At 40.8% G+C, this 22,528-nt stretch overlaps 1 protein-coding gene across 27 annotated transcripts in view; it reads right to left on the bottom strand.

Moving 5' to 3' along the window:
* Positions 1–22,528, bottom strand: part of rims1b (regulating synaptic membrane exocytosis 1b) — a 77,729-nt gene that overhangs the window by 18,940 nt on the left and 36,261 nt on the right. For 9 of the 27 annotated variants that reach the window (XM_044190406.1, XM_044190418.1, XM_044190416.1 and 6 more), the window contains 17 exons: positions 15,167–15,207; positions 14,701–14,811; positions 14,360–14,459; positions 13,136–13,259; positions 12,591–12,637; positions 12,300–12,415; positions 12,075–12,205; positions 11,589–11,760; positions 9,763–9,916; positions 9,463–9,519; positions 7,510–7,663; positions 6,112–6,228; positions 5,581–5,643; positions 5,003–5,080; positions 2,652–2,771; positions 1,790–1,879; positions 479–556 (listed from right to left, as the gene is read on the bottom strand). In XM_044190406.1, coding sequence (XP_044046341.1) covers positions 479–556; positions 1,790–1,879; positions 2,652–2,771; positions 5,003–5,080; positions 5,581–5,643; positions 6,112–6,228; positions 7,510–7,663; positions 9,463–9,519; positions 9,763–9,916; positions 11,589–11,760; positions 12,075–12,205; positions 12,300–12,415; positions 12,591–12,637; positions 13,136–13,259; positions 14,360–14,459; positions 14,701–14,811; positions 15,167–15,207 — 1,753 coding nt within the window. The remainder of the gene's footprint in view (positions 1–478; positions 557–1,789; positions 1,880–2,651; positions 2,772–5,002; positions 5,081–5,580; positions 5,644–6,111; positions 6,229–7,509; positions 7,664–9,462; positions 9,520–9,762; positions 9,917–11,588; positions 11,761–12,074; positions 12,206–12,299; positions 12,416–12,590; positions 12,638–13,135; positions 13,260–14,359; positions 14,460–14,700; positions 14,812–15,166; positions 15,208–22,528) is intronic. The other 18 variants (XM_044190415.1, XM_044190420.1, XM_044190417.1 and 15 more) reach the window with 11 other exon arrangements.

The following is a 22,528-nucleotide window of genomic DNA, read 5'->3' as shown; positions in this document are numbered from 1 at the left end:
GGAAGAAAAACAAACACGATATGGAGAATGATGACCCACAGAATGGCAGAACTGAATATTGAATTATGTGTGTTGGATATAATGTAAAAAGCTCAAGCTGAGCCTTTATGGTTTGTTTTTTGTGGTTTGTAAAAGCAATATATCTGAGAATTGCACATTCCGTAAAATGCTTTCCACCAGCAACAATATTACAGAAAAGGAAGCACTTTCAAGCCAGAGAAGTGGGGAAATTCTGAACAGGCGCTCAGCAGAAAGAGCAGGTGCAGCAGAATAAAAGAGGGATTACACAGCCTTAGACCACCAATATTTACAGGAAAAGGGAAAGAAACAGTGCTGATCACAAGATCTGTGCAACGCTATCATCTACAGGATGAGCTCTAGGCTACAGGATAGGCTTCAAAGGTACAAGCAGGCAAGCAGAGCTGCAGTGTAGTGTTTTAAGAGGTGGGGACAGCAAGAGGGGGCAGGCCTGGTATACCTGTCTTCCTCAGGGGCCACATGTTCTATTAAGATCCTGGGGCTTGGGGGAGTCTTGCGGGGCAAAGAGTTGGAGCACCTAGAGGGGCGGATGGGTGGGAGGAGGAGCATCCCAAGGTAGGAACACCGGGAGAAGTTGTTAGTGAGTAACGGGACAGTCAAGGCTTTGAAACTGTGAACTCTCGTTAAATTTCATGGCATACTATCAGTCAAAAGATTAGCAGAAATCTGGGTTTTGATTCCAACCCGTGGCCCTTTGCTGCATGTCTCACCCCCCTTCTCTCCCACCTTTCCTGTCTTTCTCTGCACCTATTTCTATCCAAATAAAGGCAAAAATGCCCAAAAAAGTTAACAAAATGGTAAACATGTAAACATACTGAAACTTAACTTGCTGTTTATTTATTTATTTTAAGGAATAGTTTGACATTTTTGGAAACACACTTAATCGCTTTCTTTCAGAGAGTCAGATGAGACAATCAATAGCCAGGAAATGGTTAGTTTAACTTAGCATAAAAAATAAAAAAAAGGGGGAAAGAGACAGACCTGGTTCTGTCCGTAGGTAACAAAATCCGCCTATCAACACTCTTGAGCTCACAAATAAACATGTTATATTCCATTTGTTTAATCCGTACAAAACCTGAAGTGTAAAAATGACAGTTTGTGGTTTTTGTTACCGCTGGACAGAGCCAGCCTAGCTGTTTCCCTTCCAGTATTCGTGCTAAGTTAAGCTATCCAGCTGTTGGCTGTAGCTTGATATTTACCGTTCAAACATGAGAGTGGTATCAAGCGTCTCACCTATACTCTCAGGAAGAAAAATAACAAGCACATTTCCTAAAATGTCTGAGTGAAAACTGCACTCACTTAACCTTTCAGGGATTTACACAAATGTGTTGGCTCTATAACCTTGTCTGTCATTATTTAGACTGCCTCTGCTAAGTATTCTGTGCCAAACACTACTGTCTTATTTTCTCTCTTTGAGATTAAAGATATGTAATAGATTCCAAATTCAAACAGCGGGTAGATGTTTTTCTGAAACATGAAAGTGTGCAATGGCAAATTCATTGATGTCTGAAAGGGACATATAGCATGAACTGGAGTGAAGACATACAGCATCTTAAACCTTAAAGCCAATGTTGGATCATGCAGTCCAGAAAAACTGATTTGAAAGCTGTCACTGAAGACAATTTCAGTCTACGATCATTGTTTCCGCATTCACCTTTAAAATAAAATATTAGAATCTTGTGTGAATTAAATTCACTTGATTCATGAACTGCATTAAAAAGGTGTGAATTAATGTGCTTTCTTTTTATACCTGTCTCTGTCAGGGGAGTGAAAGTTGGTGTCTGGTCTCAGACAAGTGGTGCTGGCGCTCCTCACTCTGTCCAACGACGGCTGCAGGTCGCTGCACCGTCACAACATGGCAGCAGAGAGAGAGAAATAAAGAAGAGAAAGGAAGAGAGATGGAGACAAGATGAACGAGGACAGAGGTTGCAAGCAGAGGTGTCAGGAAGAAGAGATTGTGAATAATGTGAGAGAACAAAAGGGTGATGAGTAGGAGGTAGACAGAGAAATACAGAGAAAGTGAGAAAATGGAGGATAATGTGAGGTAAAGTTAAGAAAAAGAAAGAGAAAGGAGGTAGAGGGAAGGAGGGAGAGACAAAGAGAGAATAAGGAAGGCCATCAGACAGTGCAGTAACATGTAATGGCTCTGATGCTGTATCCCCGTTTATCATAGCCAGTCATTCCTCGCGGCCATACACTGTGAGACCACTCAGATGGAAGGTTGGTGAGTTGCCATGGGAACCAGGTCTAAGTGGGAGAGGGGACTGGTTGTAAATGTGTGTGTGTGAGGGAGCAGCCAGTGTTCACGCTGACTCTCCGCTGCATACGCTTACAGCTGTATGTTTGTCACGTCATGCTGCTCTGTGACAACAGTTACTTTCAACAGATGGTTGGCTCCGTGCCATCGCATGACATTGCACATAATGTTTTCGGGCCAAATGCCTCTCGTGGATGGCAACAAGGGCTTAAGAGTTTAGTGTTTGTTTAATGCTCTGACAGTACATGCTTAAGCCTCTGCTATGCGTTGTCACCCGAAAAAAGGGAGAAAATCAAGGTTCTGGGTGGAGGGAGGATAAGGAAGGAGATGGTGCGTGAGGTGGGTGTTTTCTTACCTAACCGTGACCTCATCAGTGAACCTGAGCACACGGTGTGTAAGGATGCTACGAGGCATGGTGCTGCCCCCTTCCTGCCTGTGGGGCGGCTTGCTCTTTAGGCATGCAGGGAGGGTGGAGCTATACGCCAGAGCCCCGCCCACGAGAGGCAGGGAAAGACGTGCGTTCAAAGGGAGGCAAAGGAAAACAAAAATGATACATGCAACTGACAGAAATAAGCAGAGACAAAGTAAGTGAAGGGGGGGGGGAAGAAACACAAGCACGAAACTAAGCAGGCTCCTTACAAATGATCAGGAGAGACAAAGAAGCAACATTATGTATCACATTATGGTGCAACATGAAATATGGCTTCCTTCTCAACTCCCAGCTCACAGTTTACATCGTAGCTCAGTAAAAAGGGAGGATTGGATAGCCTTAGAATAGAAATGTGCCCGCTGCTGGTGATCACTGGAAACACCACACACTTCAAATCACTAAATGAACACATGAGATGAACTGCATCCTGACCTCAGAGTGAGGAATTCATTATGCAAGAGTGTAGAGAGTTCCTCTTGCCCTCCCCGTGGATTGATCCCACACACATATACAGTATGGGGAGATTACATGTAATGCTGATTATATAACACAATCTACAGATCGAAAGCCATTGAGGCAGCGCGTGGCGAGGAAACCAAGCTACAGTAGATCTATAAAATGTATAGGAGTGCCATGAAAAGGCTTAGCGCAGAACAGAGAGAAACGGAGGAAACTGCTTATATAGTTTACAGTAAATATGACTGATGATTATGTGTTTTTAATGCTGGTTCAGAGGGAGAGAAAAAGAGAAGAGTATGCTACATATCAAAATGCACTGGTGCCAGGATCAACAGCTGATAAATACATTAAAGGACAGTTTTGCATGTTTTAGCCCATTAACTTCCACTCGCATTTTCTTTACATTATGCTGACCATTTCCAAACCATTCCATAAGTTTTAGATTGATTTCCCGGCGGTCATTACTCCAGCAACTTGGTGTCGCATTTTCATAAAATTCAGGGCACTTGTGAGAGGCACATTTTAAAAAGAATTATTAAAATTGGTGCAGCAGCGGCAGAGATATGCTAAACTTTTAGTCCCTAATATGAGTCAGACTCCCACAACTACTTTACTTCCCATATCGCTACTAGCATAATGCTACTAGTTATACTAGGAAACGCCCATGTTTTGCAAACGCCATGCCACTAGTTTGTAACCCTGGCTTTCTGTTAGAAATAAATAATTTAGTCTGCAAGCCCAAGCCAGCATAACCTGATGACATCATTTGAGGTTATTTTCACAGATGTGACAAAGCTCCTCCAGAGACACAGGAGACATAATACTTTACAAGCTGGGTAGTAATCTCCACGTCTAGTAAATTGACACAACATGTAAAATTGGTGTGTGAGTGCCCCCTCAAACAAGACTTTGAGTCTACAGCCATGCTAGCAGCTCTTTGAGGCTGCACTTTGGCATAGTGGTGCTTTGAGCTAAATGCTAGCGTCAGCATGTCTAACAATGACAATATTAACATGCTAAAGTGTTTTGCAAGTGTAATGTTTACTGTTTACTTCACCATCACCAGCATGCTAGCATGCTAAGTAGCACTAAACCCAAAGTGCAGCTGAGGCAGTAGGGAATGTCATTAGTTTTGCAGGTATTTAGCCCTAATCAAAGTTGGACAAAGGAAAATTTTGTGGCAAGCCATCCAATGGTTGGAGACATTTCACAGAATACCACAAATGTCAACCTCATGGTGGCGCTAGAGGAAAAGTCAGTAGGATTCATCCTCTGGGAACCATGGGGAACCTGCGTATAGTGAATGTACAAAATGATCCAAATTATCCAACAACAAAGCTTGTGAAGACTTTTTAGTGGCACTCGTCTATCAAAATCCAGATGGTGGGGCTCCCTTGACTGCACCGATGACTTCTTATCCGCAACTGCTACTTACAACTGTTTGGTAGAAAATCTGTCTAAAAACAGCCGATATGGTTTAGAAAATGGTCAGAAGTGATGTCAAGTACATGCGATTTGGAGTTAATGGTGTCATGTGAGAACAGCAGTATGGCCTTTTAAAAAATTGCATAATACAGAGGGAAAAGCAACACATACTATTTAGTTAGCTAAAGCGGCATCATGACAAAGAAACTCGGCACACACTCCAACCAAAGCAAGCACAAGCAGCACAGTGGTCTGGGAGACATATGGGCATTCATTGCTTTGAGTGAACACTGCCGCAACTAAATGACCCACCAACTCCACAAATGAGCCTGGGAAAGCTGGACAGGCACAGAGAAGGGTACGCAAGACTGCCTTTCACTCTAAACGCTTACCTGTAAATGTCTTTATGGATACCGTTTACTAACAGTGGCATTTTGGGGGGGAGTGTGTTGCTGTATCTACCTACGCCCCTGGTTGTATGAGTGGAGATCATGCATGTAAAGTAAGACAAGAAAAAAATAAAAGTGGAAAAAATATACAACTGCTGTGAGTGAACACATCAAATGCAAAAAAAAAATAAAAGAAATTAATCAAGAGAGCTTTGCCTTCTTTGAGGTCAGCCACCAAGCAGGTCTCTAATCCCCTCAAACAGTGATCACTGTGTTGTGTGTGTTTTTATGAGACAGTTGTGGTGATAGACAATAGCCAGACATGAATTTATGAGTGTGCTACAACTATTTGACACTGACGTGAATTTTGTGTTCATGTAGTTGCAAAAAAGCAGACATACAATCTATAGTATCTATAGTCCATTCAAGATAATCAACACGCTTTTTTGCATTGAAAATATCAACATTAAGTGTGTTAAGATGGAGTTGTTAAAGTATAGTGAGGATGGAAATGATAATAAAATGGCATATTTTATCAAAATAAAGCTGAATGGCGGTTGTTGTCTTTATTTTATTTTTACCTGTTTGTATGCAGGCACTCGGCACTCCCGCCCCGGATAGACCTGTGCATCTCCAGGACCTCACTGTCATTGCCATGACGATGGGTGAACAAATGAGAAACAACCCGAGAAAACACAACAGAAGAGGATGGCAACTCAGACAGGCAAAGTGAATTTATGAATGAGAGAAACCAGGAAATCATAATTCTGAGATTTCAGTTAAGTCTTCATTCAGCAGTACAGAATGATATAACAAACTTAGTATGTTGCAATGACTAGTTTCACGCTGTTAGTAGTATTAGTAGAAATTTGTTTGGTAATATCATATTACACACACTGATTAACCAAAACAAGATTCAACCTTTATAAAATATAAGTAAATATTAGCATGTCAGGAATCCATAAGTACATTTTGGAACTTTATTTCTGCACGATGAAGATCAGAGCTGCTGTCGAACCATTGCTGAATGACCCACTAGGAACACTGATCCAATGTGTGTGCATCTTGTTCTTTAACATCATTTTTATACAAGAAGGAAAAAAAAAGGTTACCTGTCCTCAGAGTACTCGTAGTCCGAGTCACCGGAGCGTTGGTGCTCCAAGTGGGCGTCATGGTACCGGGAGGGGGAGTGGGAGTGGTGGCGGTTCTGGTGGATCTCATCCAGACTCCTGATGAAATCAAAGATATCTAATGAATTTATGTTTTTTTTATTTTGGTATCATATGAATCTTGGCCCAAAGTTAGTGATTCCGATGATTCAATGTTCAGTTCAATATCCGCCCTTACTTTTGGTCTCATCTAACACAATATGAATTCATGCAAAACGATTTGATTTGATTCAGCAAAATGAAGGGCGATGCAGATGCCCTGGTGTTCTTGCTTGGACTCTGGTTCGAACTTGAGACTTTCAATGAAAATAAGAATGCAATGTCAGCTTGACAATATTATTAGAATTACATAGCATACAGGCATACAAAATAACTGAAGTGCTGTTTTAATTCACAAATTATTTCCAGTTGCTACCATTTTACCTATTTTTTCAATGTTAAGGCACCATCAATGAAACTCGCACCTTCCTACACATGGATTTCACATTAAAAGCATTCCAGCAGCTCAAAGGGCATGATCCCTACCATTCCAGATAGGCTTTTAATTTGAAACATACACAGAAAGTGTTGCGTTTCATTGATGGTGGCTTAACATCCAGTGAAGACTTTATTTATTGTACTGGAAATAATTAATGAATAGAAACAGCATTTCTGTTCAAAAGAGAAACTCAGAGTAGCAGAGTGGTCAGTATTACATGACTCTGTTGTTGTACTGATGGAACAAGTGCTATGGAAATGTACATTATACTAAATTAACAATGTGAGCCATTGTACAGTAGTGCAGGCACATCCATCCACCCTCAACATTTTTTGAAATGAAATTGAAAGAAAGATGCAAAGACAAGAAAGAGATACCGATAGAAAAATGGATTCAATTGGTTGAATTAGATTCGCCCTAGCTGTTACAAATTGTCGATAATCCTGCCCAACTCGCTCCTGTGCATTTATGTACATCAAGGATGTAATGTATTATTACAAGTTCACTCATTCCCAACTCATACAGTGACTCAAAGCTAAATGTATTGTTAATATTTCAGGATAATAGCCGTGCCGGCCTTTAACATACCTGGGGACCTCCAACTGTCAGAAGAGTTGACTACACTGTCATGCCAACAGCCATAAACAGAGATGTGTATTACTTGGTAGTGATTTGGCCATAAAGTAGTGAGATTAAAGGCATTAATAAATACATTTTAACAAGCCGCATCAATTCCCTGACACATATACAGTATAGTCAGGGGGATGCTTTACTATCAACACTGACTGAGACTGTTGCAGACGGCACAATAATAATAATAATAATGCTAAGTTCAGCAGGTAACCGTGGCAGGTGATGCTGACCTTTGCATGGGCACGTGTGCGGGCCGTGACCGAGCCCTGCAGGAGTCCTCTCTGTGAGGAGACACTGACCGGGAGCGGTGCTGGACGGGCCGCTGCTGCTCAGGCACAGCCAACGTACTGCCCCGCTCTCTCTCCCTGGAGTTACGCTCTGCACCTACACACACACACACACACACACACACACACACACACACACACACACACACGCAGTTCCAGCACGGATTCGCCCACACACAAGAGCAAAATAGCAGCAATTTGCACATTCACACACGCATTCATGCAAACACGTTTGTTGATTCGTGGATACAACGCACACACACACACACACAAGCATGGATACACACACACACAGAAACACACAAACACACGCATCCAGGAGTTAGTTGTGTGTCCTCTGATGAGGATGTTTCAGTTGTCAGTGTTGTGCTACTGACTACCACTACAGATGCCATTCTCTTACAGACTGTAGAACATCACATCAGGATGTTTTACAGGCAAATGACCAGCTAGCAAACAGGTTAGCTGGTCATGTGAGCTAGACTGAGTAGCTGACTGTTTCTGCAATGTCTCTGTCAGACCTGAGATCAGTGAGATTCGCATCTCTCACTTCTTGTTTTAACCTGCATGGAGTGCCAGATGAGATGAGAGATCAGACTTTCGGGGGTGCTTAACCTCTACAGCTACAAAGAATAGGTTATATATAAGATATGGAATAATACAGATAATACATCAAATGCATGAGATTAATATTTACAGAACCTGTATTAGCTTAATTTTCTGTACATCATGTAGATGTATGGTTAATTTTCTGCATAGACAAAGTTAGGTGACTGGCAGTTGCAGCACTTCCAAGGCTTGGTCGCATATGAACCTCTCCTGGTTGAATCATCAGTACAAAAGATAAGCAACATTAACATAAAATATGACAAAGAAAGTCAAGGTACAAGCCTCGTATCGAGCAGAAGGTAGAGCTTACGGCAGCTTAAATGAACTCCCTTTTGGATTCTGGGTCAATTGTGGATGAATTCAGCAACTATGGCATCATGTTTTGTTCTACAACTGCAACGACGCATTGTGATTTTGCTACAGCTCCTCCCACTTCACAACTCTACTGTGCATTTATCTGTTTAAAGGATGAGATGTATCATATATATATATATATATATATATCATAGTGTCTGACTCCAGAAAATATATAAATGTGGATTGTTAGCGCGCAATATCACAGTCTGAGCTCAGTGTTCGCATAAAAATAAAAATAAGCATAGTGATGTTCAAATAAGTCGGAGATGGTGTACACTTTCTAACACTCAATAAACTTCCTCATGTGGCAAACCATACCAATCTGGTATTTGGAAACGCCAAAATTAACCATAAAAAAGGTATGAATATTTAAACCAGGTCCACTATCATCTGACAGGAAATTAAGCCACAGCAGAAACAGTCAAACGACAAAGCAGTTGTAGTGATTCTATTCATTCTATTAAATAACACAAATTCAGCTTCTACTGTACATGTTCAGTGTCCTTTCAGTGAAGTAAGCAGCTTCCGGGCAGGACTAAAAGCATGCAGGAGAATGGCAGTGAACAACTATAGCTCTACAGTCTAACATGCACTCAGTGTTCCTACGGCCCAGCAGAAGAGGAGAAACTGTTCACTGCAGCCTCAGTGAAGTACAGTACACTGCTAAACTGCAGCACTATAAAGGCTGTACACTACAACACTGCAATTCAAAATCTTCAATATGATGAATGCCTTTTGCTAATACAGCAAAGATTAATTACTTTAATTTGGGTGCAATTTGTTCTAAAACATACAGTGGAGCCAAAAGGAGGCTGGGAGGTTTGGGAGAAACAGATGGAGGGAGGATGCAAAGAAGACGCTCTCTCACCCAGTGCTGGACGCCTACAGGCTAATACAAGGAAATGCTCGGTAACCATGACCCCCACCCACCTTTAGTCACTACCATCAAACCATCATCAAACTCTGTGTCAATGATGCGATGAGACCCTGCACACGCACACACACACACACAAAACACAACACACACACATACAGGACAGGGTAAGGCTGAGAGATTCTGTTGTCAGTCTCCCACACTGAGAGACACAAAAGAGAAAGCTCAGTAAAGGAAAGGTTAACCACCACACCTCAGACACCCTGTAGGTTCATAAAGCAGGAATTAAATCATACATACACACACACACATATTTATATACACATAGCCTGTAAAAATACAGTATAAAGACATACTCTGTAGCTTCTTGCTGGGGCTGTCTCCATGGACGTGTCTACGTGGGAGGTATGGGGAGGGCTGGGGCAGAGGTATAGAGGACACATCATGTGTCTGGAGTTTGTACCAATGAGGAATGTCATCCAGCAAGGCCGTCTCCAACTCTATCAGGATCTGAGAGAGGACAGAGAGGGAAAAGGGTGGAAGAGGCAGATGAGTGAGCAAAACAGAGGAGTGTTTGGGCATCTGGGGTGGTGTTTCTTCAATCCCGGGGATCTTCAACGCAGAAATTCCCAACCTTTTTGGCTTGTTAACATAAAGAGGTGCCAACCTGCAACCCCTCATCAGAAGTCACAAATGTTCAACCAAGAAGTGATTTCCCCTTTTTTGAGTATTTAATTTGAATAATTTTGGAAGCCTGAGGAGTTAATATTGAAAATGAACTGAAAATTTAAAGGGCTAGTCTGGGTTTTTTGAAGTGGGATTGTATGAAGTACAAGTTTGGAGAAGCAGAGAGTTCTACAGAGGTCAGCAGCAGAACATATTATAGCCACCTAAAAGAAGGCCCACCTAAACAAATCAATATCAGTTCAAGTCTACGCCATATTCAGATATTTTCAGCACCTTACCTTGCCATCAGACAGCCCTTTCCTTTGGCACTACATTTTCTCAACTGTTGAACTCCGGCAGCTTTATACAGTGTGTGGCACAGTTGCGCTTTTGCATAGGAATACAGAAGTTCTACGGTAAAGTAAAACGCTGAAAATATTCAAAATATAGCATACACTTAAACTAATTTTTTAGGTGGGCCTTCTTTTAGGAGGCTAAAACATGTTTTGCTGCTGACCCTGTGCACAGTAATGCATTGCTTAGCATCTGTACCGGTACAACCTTGTTAGCAAAATGACCAAAATCCGTCTCCCTTGTTAACCTGCTCAAAAGATGCTCTGTGCTTTGTCTCAGAGTGGTGCTTCACATTGCCACTTTTAATGATCGCCACGGTCTCGGAACATATTAGACGTCCTGGTTTTGAACTGCCTGTGGGAAGACTGAACATGTAAGAGTCTGTCCATTCTTGATTAAAAGCTCTGTTTCCGCTGTCTACTTTTCTCTTTTTAGAGCACGCCATGTGAAATTATTTCTCCTCTCTGCTCTCCCTGTGCGTACCTCACTCACTGACTTGACTCACTGGCCACTAAACCAGTGCCGTAAAGGCCAGAAAAGCTGCGCCCGGTAAAATATTAACACTCAGTCAAAATTGAACAATCCTCCCATTGGACCATCTCCCCCTTGTTAAAAATGAACAAATCGTCTACTGGGTACAACTCTCTGCTTCTCCAAACTGAGGGTGTGCCGACCACTATCTACTGTAGGTAATACACTGACTGTGGATAAGTACCTCATACAACCCCACTTCAAAAAACCCAAACTATCCCTTTAAATCTAATTTTATGTAGCAGAAAGATCATTTCTTCTTTCCTATCCCATTAGTCATCTCACGACCCCGCCGACCGCTAGGTTGGGACCCAATTCTTTAATTGGTGTATGAAAACTTATGTTGTGTGGACAATCATTGTTCACACCCCAATGGCTATATTGTAAATTGTAGTCAACAGCCCAAGATTTACAACTGTGTCAAATGCATTTGAGAAAGATCTGAAATGCAGGGAAAATGTGTAGAAAAGTGTAGGAAATGAAGTGGAATTTTCTATTTGATGTAAGGGTGACCTCGAGGTTTACGGCGCTGATCATGTAATTGCATCATCCCAGCAACATCCCTCTCAATTATCACCTCTCTAATAAAAGCAGAAAATGACAAAAATATCTACTTAAAAAACCTCGTCACCTCTCCCAGGAATTCACTCTCCTCCTCCTGGACTCTGGGCTGGTCCCAGACTGTGATCTCTAGCATGCGTTCTCTGAAGTCCCGCCGGTGGACGTGGGAATATATGAAGGTCTGGTTCCACTTGGGCTCAGCGCTCTTCTTCACTGTTTTGGTCCGCCGTTTACTCTTATCACTAGAACAAAGGCGTGAACACACGTAGTTTAGATTACAAGGGGAAAGCATGTTTCTGAGCAAGACTTTAAAAGACAGTCTTCCTTTAAAATAACAAGGGTGGACGATGGCAAATTGATGGCATTAAATGCTCTACGTTCAATTAAACGTTGAAATTCTTCATGCTGCAAATTAAAACTATAAGATTAAGCTGATATTCCTTTGATAATATGCCTTACTGCTGGTGTGATGCTCTTTTGTCTTGCAGGTAATTACTGATGGACTGTACTTGTGAGATGGACTTACAAAATAAAATAATGAATACAAAGACCTTACCTCCTATCAGGCAGGAAGTACATCTTGACATAGGGGTTCCGAGGTCGTCCATCTGGTCGGGGGGGCAGGTCTATGGCTTGAAGGACGTTGACGATCAACTGATGGCCCACTTTGTCGTACCACAGCTTCACCTGAAAAAATGTGTGACGACAGTTAGCCTCTGTCCACATCTACATCCATTCACCTGAACCACATACCTCTGTCCCTCCGCTTTCAGATACTCACAGAGAGCTGTCCAGGCAGTACCAGAGGAAGGTCTCGGAGGGTCCCGGGGCTGGTAGGGGACATCACTGATATAGAGGGACGATCCATCTTTTGCGACTCAAAGGAACTGGAGCCTGCTATTAAAGAGAGCAACAGTTGTTGTTATAAACCACAATCAACTAAAAAATTTGGAATTAGAGCACAATTTGAAGTATAAAGAGTGTAATTTATCTCCAGAAGCTACTTACATAAGCAGTAAACAATGGTAATAATATATATATAGCCAATAAAGCTGCTCATATAAATACTTACTGGATTCTAGAGGAGGGTGGGATGACTCTGGGATTCTTGGGATATCTCTGTAAAAAAACAAAAGCGAGTCAGTGAACTCTTCAACTTCAAATGTACGGAATTTACATCAAGTATCTTGATGTAAAGACACAGCCAGGACTTTAGTGTGCATTCATTTTTCAAAAATGAATGAGTCAAAGACTCATGTCAACCAACAGTTGCATGGTAGAAGAAGAGCAAGCAGTCAGTCAAATACACATGTACATATTATACATGGTGGGTAGGCTAGTAGAGGAGAAGAGGGTAGCTGGAAAAAGTTATTTTCTCTTGGATTTTAGGATTTCAGGAAAGGCATAAGGGGAAGGGGCTCCACCCATTAAATCAACACTACTTACTGATATGCTCTATACACTTTTCTCAAGAAGTTTTTGGACATAATTCGGTGGATAGAGCTTTTAGATAAAGGAAGGAGACATATCAAAAGTGTCTGTCAGAAAAAAAAAAATCAATGCCATCACTCAAGTACATTAATGATAATGATTACATATTAATAATGTTAATCTTACCCTATAGGTCTTGAAACAACTATTTCCACTTGAGGTTCAGCCTTGGATTCAAGGATAATGTTGTACACTTCTTTCTTAGTTGCTCCTGGCAACGACTTCCCATTCCACTGCAGCACCTCGTCACCTGGAACCAAGATGGCCAATATACACAATGGTGATCCAGCCTGAAGCTCATCTCACAATACATTTGATTTTAAAAAGCAACGTACTAACAGGGAATTGTACATCTAAAGTTATACTGAAATTTGAGTTCTCCTCACTTTTGGTGTGAGGAAATATTTCAAAAGAGGATAAAACTCTTATTTGAACATATTTGTGGAAATGAATAGCTTCTAAGTTTCAAGCCTGAGTAGGTGTTTCCTTTCGCAGCTGACATTGATGTCAATGGTGCACTACTGTCTGGAGAATGTCATACTGTGTTTAGCCTACAGATATCGATGCAAGATGCTTTTTCAACAAAACCACGTTCTGTTGGCTTTCAATCGAAAGCAATTTAAGCATTTGTAAGGACCCATCGTATTTCACTTGGAAAGTGGAAGCTAACAAGCTAGGCTACATAGCTCCACTTGGAAAGTGGAAGCTAACAAGCTAGGCTACATAGCTCCACTTGGAAAGTGGAAGCTAACAAGCTAGGCTACATAGCTCCACTTGGAAAGTGGAAGCTAGTTAGCCTAGCTTGCTAATGTTAGCACTGATTCACACTAGACGATACTTTTTGTTCATGTTATTTCAACACCTGCTGAGTCATCTGCAACTCCAGGACACATCCCACATCATACAAAGGAGGGGTATCTAGCAAGCGTTAGCTGTCTCTCGCTCATGGGCCTTGATGTGATGATCGCAAATGACCTGAATGTCAAAACTCACAGCAACAGGTAGTTCTGTAACCGACTGTGTAACACGCGATACGAATGACGACACGCAGTAACTTAGGGAGTGCTCAAACACAGATTAACAAACAAACAATGGTTAACAACGTCGGTCCACAGCTGGTTAACTGCGTCAGTTGGAAATGAACAATTTTTTTGTGTCCGCCCCCACACAGATGTTGCACCAATCAAATTACACACTAATGTAGGGGATCAAAAACAAACATTGAGGATATACATGCTGATTTCTTGGCAAAAACACATTAAAAAGTCAGCTTCTCGATCTAACCATTATCAACCAAGTACAAAGTGCAGTAGCTCCTGCACAGAAACAATATGTTCTAGGGATTCACACCTGCACGTAGGTGTCCCACAACATCTGCCAGGCTGCCTTTCTTGACTTTGGTGATGAAGGCCCCAAGTCTCCCTGTCTCTGTCATCTTCCCTCCTACCACCTGCACACAAAGGAGAGAAAGGAGAATGGAAAGAAACAGACGTTCACGTTGGCAGAGTCAATGGCCTTTTCCTGTTCTGTGCAGGATTCAGTAATTGCTCGCAGCTTTCACAGGAGTTACAAAACATTACTATTTCCAGTTTGAACTCATTGAGCACCCAGCTGAAGTTAAAACAAACACTAACAAATTATTTACAAGCTAGGCGTGATCCAGGTCTGAATGTGAGTGATTCCCTGCTTACTTTTAGGCCGAGGAGGGAGCCAGCCTCACGGGGCATGGCTGACCTCTTGCTTAGCGTGATGCGTCCAATTAGGTGGTCACCCTCTTTGGATGGCTGCCATGTAACTGGATGCTACAGGAAGAGTTATGAGGGGAGTTATCGGGGATTGTGAATTGTGAAGGAGGGTAGGGAAGAATGGAGGAAAAACAGAGAGGAGGGAAGGAAATTGTGAGACAGCGGTAAGGAGGGTGAGGTGTGATAATGCTACTGAGTAGACTTTGATAAAAAAAAGTCAATTTCCTTGGTTCATTATATGTAATTGTATGTAAACAGTATTGTTTTGATTCTATTTGTATTAATACACTTAAGAATGTGTGTGTGTCTGTTTGCATGTGAGTGCATGCAGGTGTATGTGAGTTGCTGTAAGTAGTCATGGCAGAGGCTGCACATTGACGCTCTGAATCTGTCATGTTTTGCAGAAACTTACATGCCACACTGCAGGATCTAGAGAATGACAGTCCCAGTCACCTACATGGAGAAAGAGAAAGAGAGAGGAAATAAGTTACTTGGCCTCTGTCAGTACCCAGGAGAAATGGATCATTTATGTACAGTAAATGTATATCATACTCTATGGTTTCAATTCCAGGTATGAAAGACTGGGGAAAATATATGTTTCAGTTAAATGCAAAAGAGATTTTGACAGTTTTTGACTGATTTTGAGTTTGCGCTAATGTTGTCAGGGCCTCACGTTGTCATTGTCGAGTAAGACCTCTTATGGGTTTATCTTCCCATCCTTATTATACATCTTCACCACCTGACACACTGGTCATTCATAAACATAGTATGGGAATGCCTGAAGGTATATTCCTTTTGGCAGGAACCATGTATGGACCATGTCCCGCTTGACAAATTGAAAGATTTCATCTCCTTAATCCTCCATCAGGGCTAAAATACTTGCTCAACTGTTTACTGGATGTTATGCTTCTACCATTGTTGGTTAATGGAAAGATAATATACTGACTGTGAAAGACTTCTTACTTGAAAATAACCAAGTTTGTTTTTAAGTGGCCTCTTGATCCATCAATTTAAATGACAGACTTTTTGTTTATTTAATTTTGCCCTCCATTTTTATATTTGTACTTTTTCAAATCCTGTACTTTTTCTTCGGAGGGGGATGGATAGTAGAAGGGGGTTATGTTTTTTGTTGATTGTCTGCTTGATTGCCCAGCGCACCACCTAATGCAATAATTATATGCAAGTTGAAAATGCACAATACACAAATCATTCATAAAATGTATTTATAAAGTCCCCTGATGTTATGAACACATGCACACAAGAACACAAGCGCGAATTCGCAATAGCTGCCACCACGTACGTGAATGCATCCACGCGTTCATGCATTCACACACACACAACCTTACAAGAGTGTACGACAAACGGTTTATGAGTTATGAAAAGGGGCGTGGCTAAATTGCAGGGGCAGGGCAAATCATCACCAATATAAAAGGAACTCTGCTTAATCCAATGATTCCTCCCACAAGCGTTTACGACCAGTTCATGAGTTATGAATGGGGATGTGGCAAAATGGTGTGTGCGTTTACGTGTATGTCTGCTTTTCGACAAAGTTTGGTCATGTGACGTGAATCCGTTTAGAAGTGATGTGCCTTTTTGTTATAGGCCACTCCCACTGCCACACCCCCTTTTTACCAGTTGGCATGAACGGTTAATCAGCTGTCCTTTCGCTCCTGGCCAACCTTTACAAAAAATCTTGTGCAAGTCTGTGAATCCATTTGGAAGTTATGCGCCTTTTTGTGATAGGCCACTCCCATTGCCACGACTCCTTTTAGCCAATTGGCATGAACGCTACACACACCTTCACACACACACACTTGACCTCCATGCCAAATTTTCAGCCTCCTAGGGCGAAAACTGTGGCCGCCAAAGGGTGGGGACATTTTTGTAGACCAACCAGCCGACCGACTGAGCTATAGAGCTGCTGGTCGCAGTTAAAAATATCATCTCTTCCATCTCCATGTTTGGAATATACCTCCTTAAAATGCTATGCATCTTTTGGATACTGCATGCTATATAGAAAGAAAAAGAACCACAAAGACATATATATATATATACATATATATGTATATAATAATGTTATTGACAAAAGCCAATAAAAATGTCATTACAGAACCAGAGCTAAAAAGCCTAACTTCATTCATAATCAGACTGATTCACTATGGCCTGTCCAAAACTCATGCTAGAGCCTGGCCAGGGACAAAGACACCAGTGACTGTCAGAGTATCCCAGCTCTCATTAACACTGACAGATGGTCGGCTAGTGTAGAAGGACTAACTGGCCCAGCATCAGACCAGAGCAGCCTGCAAGATTCATGGCCACTTTTCCACCACAGGAAAAAAACAACAGCAAGATGACATCAGATGGGGATTTAAAGGACTTTGAGGAACCTCAAGGTTTCAAGGTAAGTGAAATGTTCGAGCCTGGCACAGAGCAAGATAAATGATTCAGCTGAAGTTTCTGGCAAAAGAGAGCAAGAAGGGAGATAACAAAAAAAACATGCAACACATGCACCACTGTTTGTCAAAGACATTTTTAGTAATAATCAATGGGAATCAAATGGAAAATGTCTGCTCTGACAGGTTAGTCAATAAGAGCATGGGTGATGGAGATCAGAAAAAGTAAAAAAGTCTGAGTAGATATGACTCCAGTGCTGCTAATCTGAAATCTGAAAATCCACTGAGAATGCTTGAGAGGATAAATGCTGACTCCACAGTTTGAACTGCTGAGTAGGTGTTTTTGGTTTTGGAGGATGAACATGCTGGGCAGATTACAAAATCAGGGCTGTTCTTCTAACTGACGCTACATCAAAGCATCAGCTCTGCAGGTATTAAGAGTATCGTTTTTGATAAACAGTGTGTGTGTGTGTTTCATAGAGCCTGTCCTCCTCTTCCGCTCCATCTGCTATTTTACCAATTGCAGTCACTAAAATGAACAAATTCGACAAAATCCCTCCAACATCTACATCAAGAGCTTGAACTCCCATCAACCTGTTTGATGCTGACTTTCACCACATGGTCTCAACAAACTACCTAAATAACAGCATGTGCTAATTAGGCGTCATTTTTTTGTACATCTTTAGTGTCATTTAACACAATTTACAAATTAGTTTTCGTTCATTTCAACCAGATGTGGTGAGTTCAGTTCAACCTAACTTAACTACATGCATTAATCATGCTAGGGAGCTATGCTAACAAAAATATCAAGTCAAATCAAGCTTAATTTATAATCCTGCCTTCACACAACATTGCAGGGTACATCACAGAGGGAGTAAAGAAAGAAAAAACAGTTTATAAAAAGATAGTTAGAAATCAGCGGAGATATGCCTGTTATGGAATATGATAGGCTAAACAGGCATAATGTTAATAATGTCCAACGACTGAGATGTTCTCCTATCATCAAACGGACTATTCAACATGTGAAGATCATAAAAACTCAAAGTTGATGCTGCATAAGTCATAGATTTGAATTGCCACAACTGAAAGGCTTGTACCAGCAGATCCAAAGACTGTACAAATCCAGGGCCAGGCCTGAGATTTAACAAATTATGACCTTACCCTGACTATCAGACTAAGGAATATACTGTATGTGACAGTGAAACAACAAAGATCTGTACCACTGGACTGGTTTTATTTTAAAAGCGCTGATAATTACTATAAACACACTCGATGACCACAGCAAGAGCTGGTAGATCCCAGTCTGTACACAAACCAGTAGGCTGACAGCCCCATGTCAGGTGCTATCCATGTACTGGTAAGATAGATGAATAGATCAACTTAGCAGCCCTGGCTAGTTTAATGCTATGACATGCAATAGATCACATAGCATGTCAAATGTATTCACAGTCACTCAGTAATGTGTTTTGTGTGCTGCATAATTTTGCTGTTTAACTATATAACCCTTTATGTAACTGTAACTGTGTGCCATCATGTTACCAAAATAAATGTACATGTACATTTATAGAGAAACTTATAATGTTATTTTTTATATTGTTTGTGCTTATGGTGGAAAAAATAGGGGCAAATACCATAGCGTCTCTTGCATGAGAACATGCAACTCTACTAATAATGTAGCTACTTTTACATTCTTGTGCATATAGTTGCAGCAGCTATTTTTTGTCATTTTGAATGTGTGTGTGTGTGTGTGTGTGTGTGTGTGTGTGTGTGTGTGTGTGTGAGTGAGAGAGAAAGAATCTCACTGTTGTAGAAAACAGTGCCTGTTTTGTTAATGAGAGTAATTTGGCCTTACAATGCCTCTTTAATTATTTCTATAATGGAATATACACTGTATAAATGAAGCTACTGTTTTAATCAGTAAACTGAGAGCACTGCAGCTGAGCAGGACTCCGCGAGGTAGAAACTCTACACCATCTTTTGATTTTACGTGGTTTGTAATAACTTTTATCTATCGAGTAAATTATGTTTTTTGTTTCTTTGCACCCATCTAGAACAATTCTCTGTATAAAAATCTAAATACCAGAATTTGGCATCACAGTTAAAGCAGTTAAAGTTCCTTTTTCACATTTGCACTGATATTCTACATTGTAAAAAGGACAGAAAACAAATTCACCAATAAGACAACGGGCCATATTACAATATATAACGATTAAAACATATGCCTTATGATTGAGCAGTGACTCACTTTTCTTAACTGGAAAAGAAAATCTCTTTCCACATCACTGCTAATGCTCTCTGCACCAACACATACATTACAGTATAATACAACAAGTTCATATTCATGCTTATTCTCAGGCGAAAGTGCAGCGCTATGGGACGCAGTGTCATCCCAACAGCAGACTTTCCCTTTCATTTCCTCAGCACCGTTATCTCCGTGGTGTTCTTCTTTACGCTAAGGAAGTAACCCAATTACCTTGAATCACTCCCTGCTTCCATTTTACTTCACATAGTCAAAGCTGCTGTGTCATTAAAGCCTCAGTCTAGGAGATACACCTGTGTATCTGGTGGGATGCAATTTATTGGGCAGAATTGGAAACCACAAAGTAAACACTGCTTACAATAATCCTGCTAAGAGGATTCTTGGAACATATAATCAACTAATTTCTGAAGGAAAATTACATAATAACTTCCTCTTATACATCATGTCTGTTTTGTGATGACTGTTGAAAAAAAAAATCTGAGTTTGTAATCCAAGTTATGTGCACGCATTGCCACAATGCTTGTGTTCCATCTATTTTACAACTTCTTTACTTGTCAAGTATAGCTGACAGACTGTTTCATAGGTCTATAAACTTCATTATAATGTCATACTTAATTGTAATGTCATTCATACTAGTATATATATTTTACTATGAGGTTGTTTTCAAGAAAATAAATGGCACTGGGCTCTTTACTCCTAATGTAATTACCTTATGATGATCACTAGTGGGAGTGGAGCCACTAAGCTTTTTATATTAACCACTAAATCAGTGATTATAATCCTGTTAAATGTGCAAACAGTCCATTCTACTGAAATCTCATCTACCTGATTTATAGCTTAAAACTAATGAAGCTTATGTTTACCTGTTTGACAGGCATTTGCAGGACAAACACCTACAAGTAATGTAAAACAATGTGACAATGTGTTGCTTATAGTGATGAACCTACAGAGAATTATCACCTTAATCTGCGGATCTGAGTTTCAGCCCATTGTTTACCTGTCTGGCCCACAACTTTAACGTTTTGGTTCACTCTCACCGCTCTCACAATTCGGCCGCAGCAGACATCTGTTTTCAGCAAAAAAGCCCTATGAACCCACTGTACACTGCCTGCTCACCAGCAAACAGCAGACGGACACAGTTAGGGACTAGCTGGTGAACATACTGGAGCATTTAGTAGCTAAAGAGCCAGATATTTACCTTAGGCGTTGGTAGAGACCAAAAACAGAGCTAAAAGAGAGTGAATATTGGACCTGGATTTGCCAAAATTTACCAACAAGTTTGCAATACCAACTTAAAAGGTGATAATATGTCTATAGCCAAGTTTCCATCAAAATTTAGCACACATTTATACAAATTTCCAGAATATTTGCAAGCAAAATATGTTTCCTTCTTTATGTTATGCAAATGTTAGGAGTTGGGCGCATTGAGCTAAACAATTAGTGGTGCTAATGAGGGCGCAATGAGATCACGTAATTAAAAGAGTGCAAGTCAAACTGCAAACAAACTAAATGTGGAAATATGATGGAAATATGACATTTATGTTTGTTTCATTTATTAATTTGATGAAGGTCTAACAAAGATGCCTATCTTTTAATTGTGAGGCCCTTACACTTTAATTATGAGGCACTTTACTGTAATTGCAGACACATACCATGAGGTTGTTTATCACATCTCATAAACCTGCAGTAACACCCAGACCATCTCTTGACACCAAAGCCTCTCATGCCTACAGACTCCAGTCACATCTACACTTAAAAATTTAATCAGCTCACACCAACCCCAACAGTGCATAAAATGCAATTTCTTCTAAAAACTGAAAAAGAATACTACCCTGTGTTACCATCTCACTTAACCTAATACATCTATGTAGGAAAACACACTGCATATTATCCTGCAAAACTTGCTTCATGCCACAGATGAGAGTAAAAGGAGACATCCTGTTTTGAGGCCCAGCTAGCTAAAGAGTGTTTAAAACAGCTAATAATCTCAATCCACACCATCTACCCATTACCAGTCCCTGAGTTATAGTAATCTGGATTAAAACATCTGGAACAGGCCTTTCTGTGACTGGTGAGAGAGATAAGCTGATAGAGCACAGCTAACTCTATCTACTGTCTCTTGAATTTAGACGATCTCCCGTGGCTTATAGCACAGCCTAGCATTGCTTTTCTAATAGCAGTGAGCTGCAAAATACACAAATATCAAGAAGCCAGTGGTAACCATGCAGCATGGAACCACAGCCAGACTTGATTTTAGCTGGTGGTCCATGGTTGGCTGGTGCAGCTGGCTGTTTGTGAAGCATTACGTAGCAAGCGAGCCACTGGCCTAATTCCACAAATCTGCTGGCCTAAATCACAGGGACTCTCCAAATAAATGAGAGCTGTCCTGAGAGCAGCAGGGTTTAACCACAGCACAGAGGTGTAGATGACACACAGGGATAGTAATGCACTGTGTGCTGGGTGGGTGCTTCATCCTATCACTTATCGTATAGTTTTACAGTCCGAAATTAGAAGTGGTGGTATTAGAATAATCACACAATATCTCTCTGCTTTTTTTGCACATTATCATAATTCTACTACCAAGGCTATTTTAGATGGTAGGGCTAGGAAAACATGGTCACAAAGTGTGGCAAGAGGCATTCTTATTTTACTCAGCTGTTTTAGGACCATTGCATCTTTACAACGATCTTGCATCTGAATAAGAATTCTTTCCCAGGTTAAAAAACGTATCAGATCATTTGTCCAATCATTCAACTGGGATCTTTTTATCTATTAGAGTATTAGCTGCAAGTCAGGTTAGAATATCCATGAAACCTATTACTGCTGTGATTCTAATCCCGCCCACACTACACTGGGTATACAGTAGGTGATACAGGCAAAGTCTGAAAGTGCTCTTGACAATGATGAGAATACAACAAATGCAAAGGTTAAATTAGGGCCCTTTATGATTCAGGTAGAACAGAATGAGGATCACATGTGCAAATTAAGGATGAGCATGTGAGCTAGGTGAGAGCTGTAGCAGCTCATTAACAACTTTTGGTGAGTAGAAAAAGACAGCTGAGCCTTTCAAGCTAGCTTGAACAAATACCTACAAATAACTAAAAGGCTCAGTGTCTAGTGT

Source organism: Siniperca chuatsi, linkage group LG3 (assembly GCF_020085105.1).
Source record: "Siniperca chuatsi isolate FFG_IHB_CAS linkage group LG3, ASM2008510v1, whole genome shotgun sequence".
Lineage (NCBI taxonomy): Eukaryota > Metazoa > Chordata > Actinopteri > Centrarchiformes > Sinipercidae > Siniperca > Siniperca chuatsi.
The sequence above is the reverse complement of the archived record's forward strand: the minus strand, read 5'-3'. Positions and strand labels throughout refer to the sequence as shown.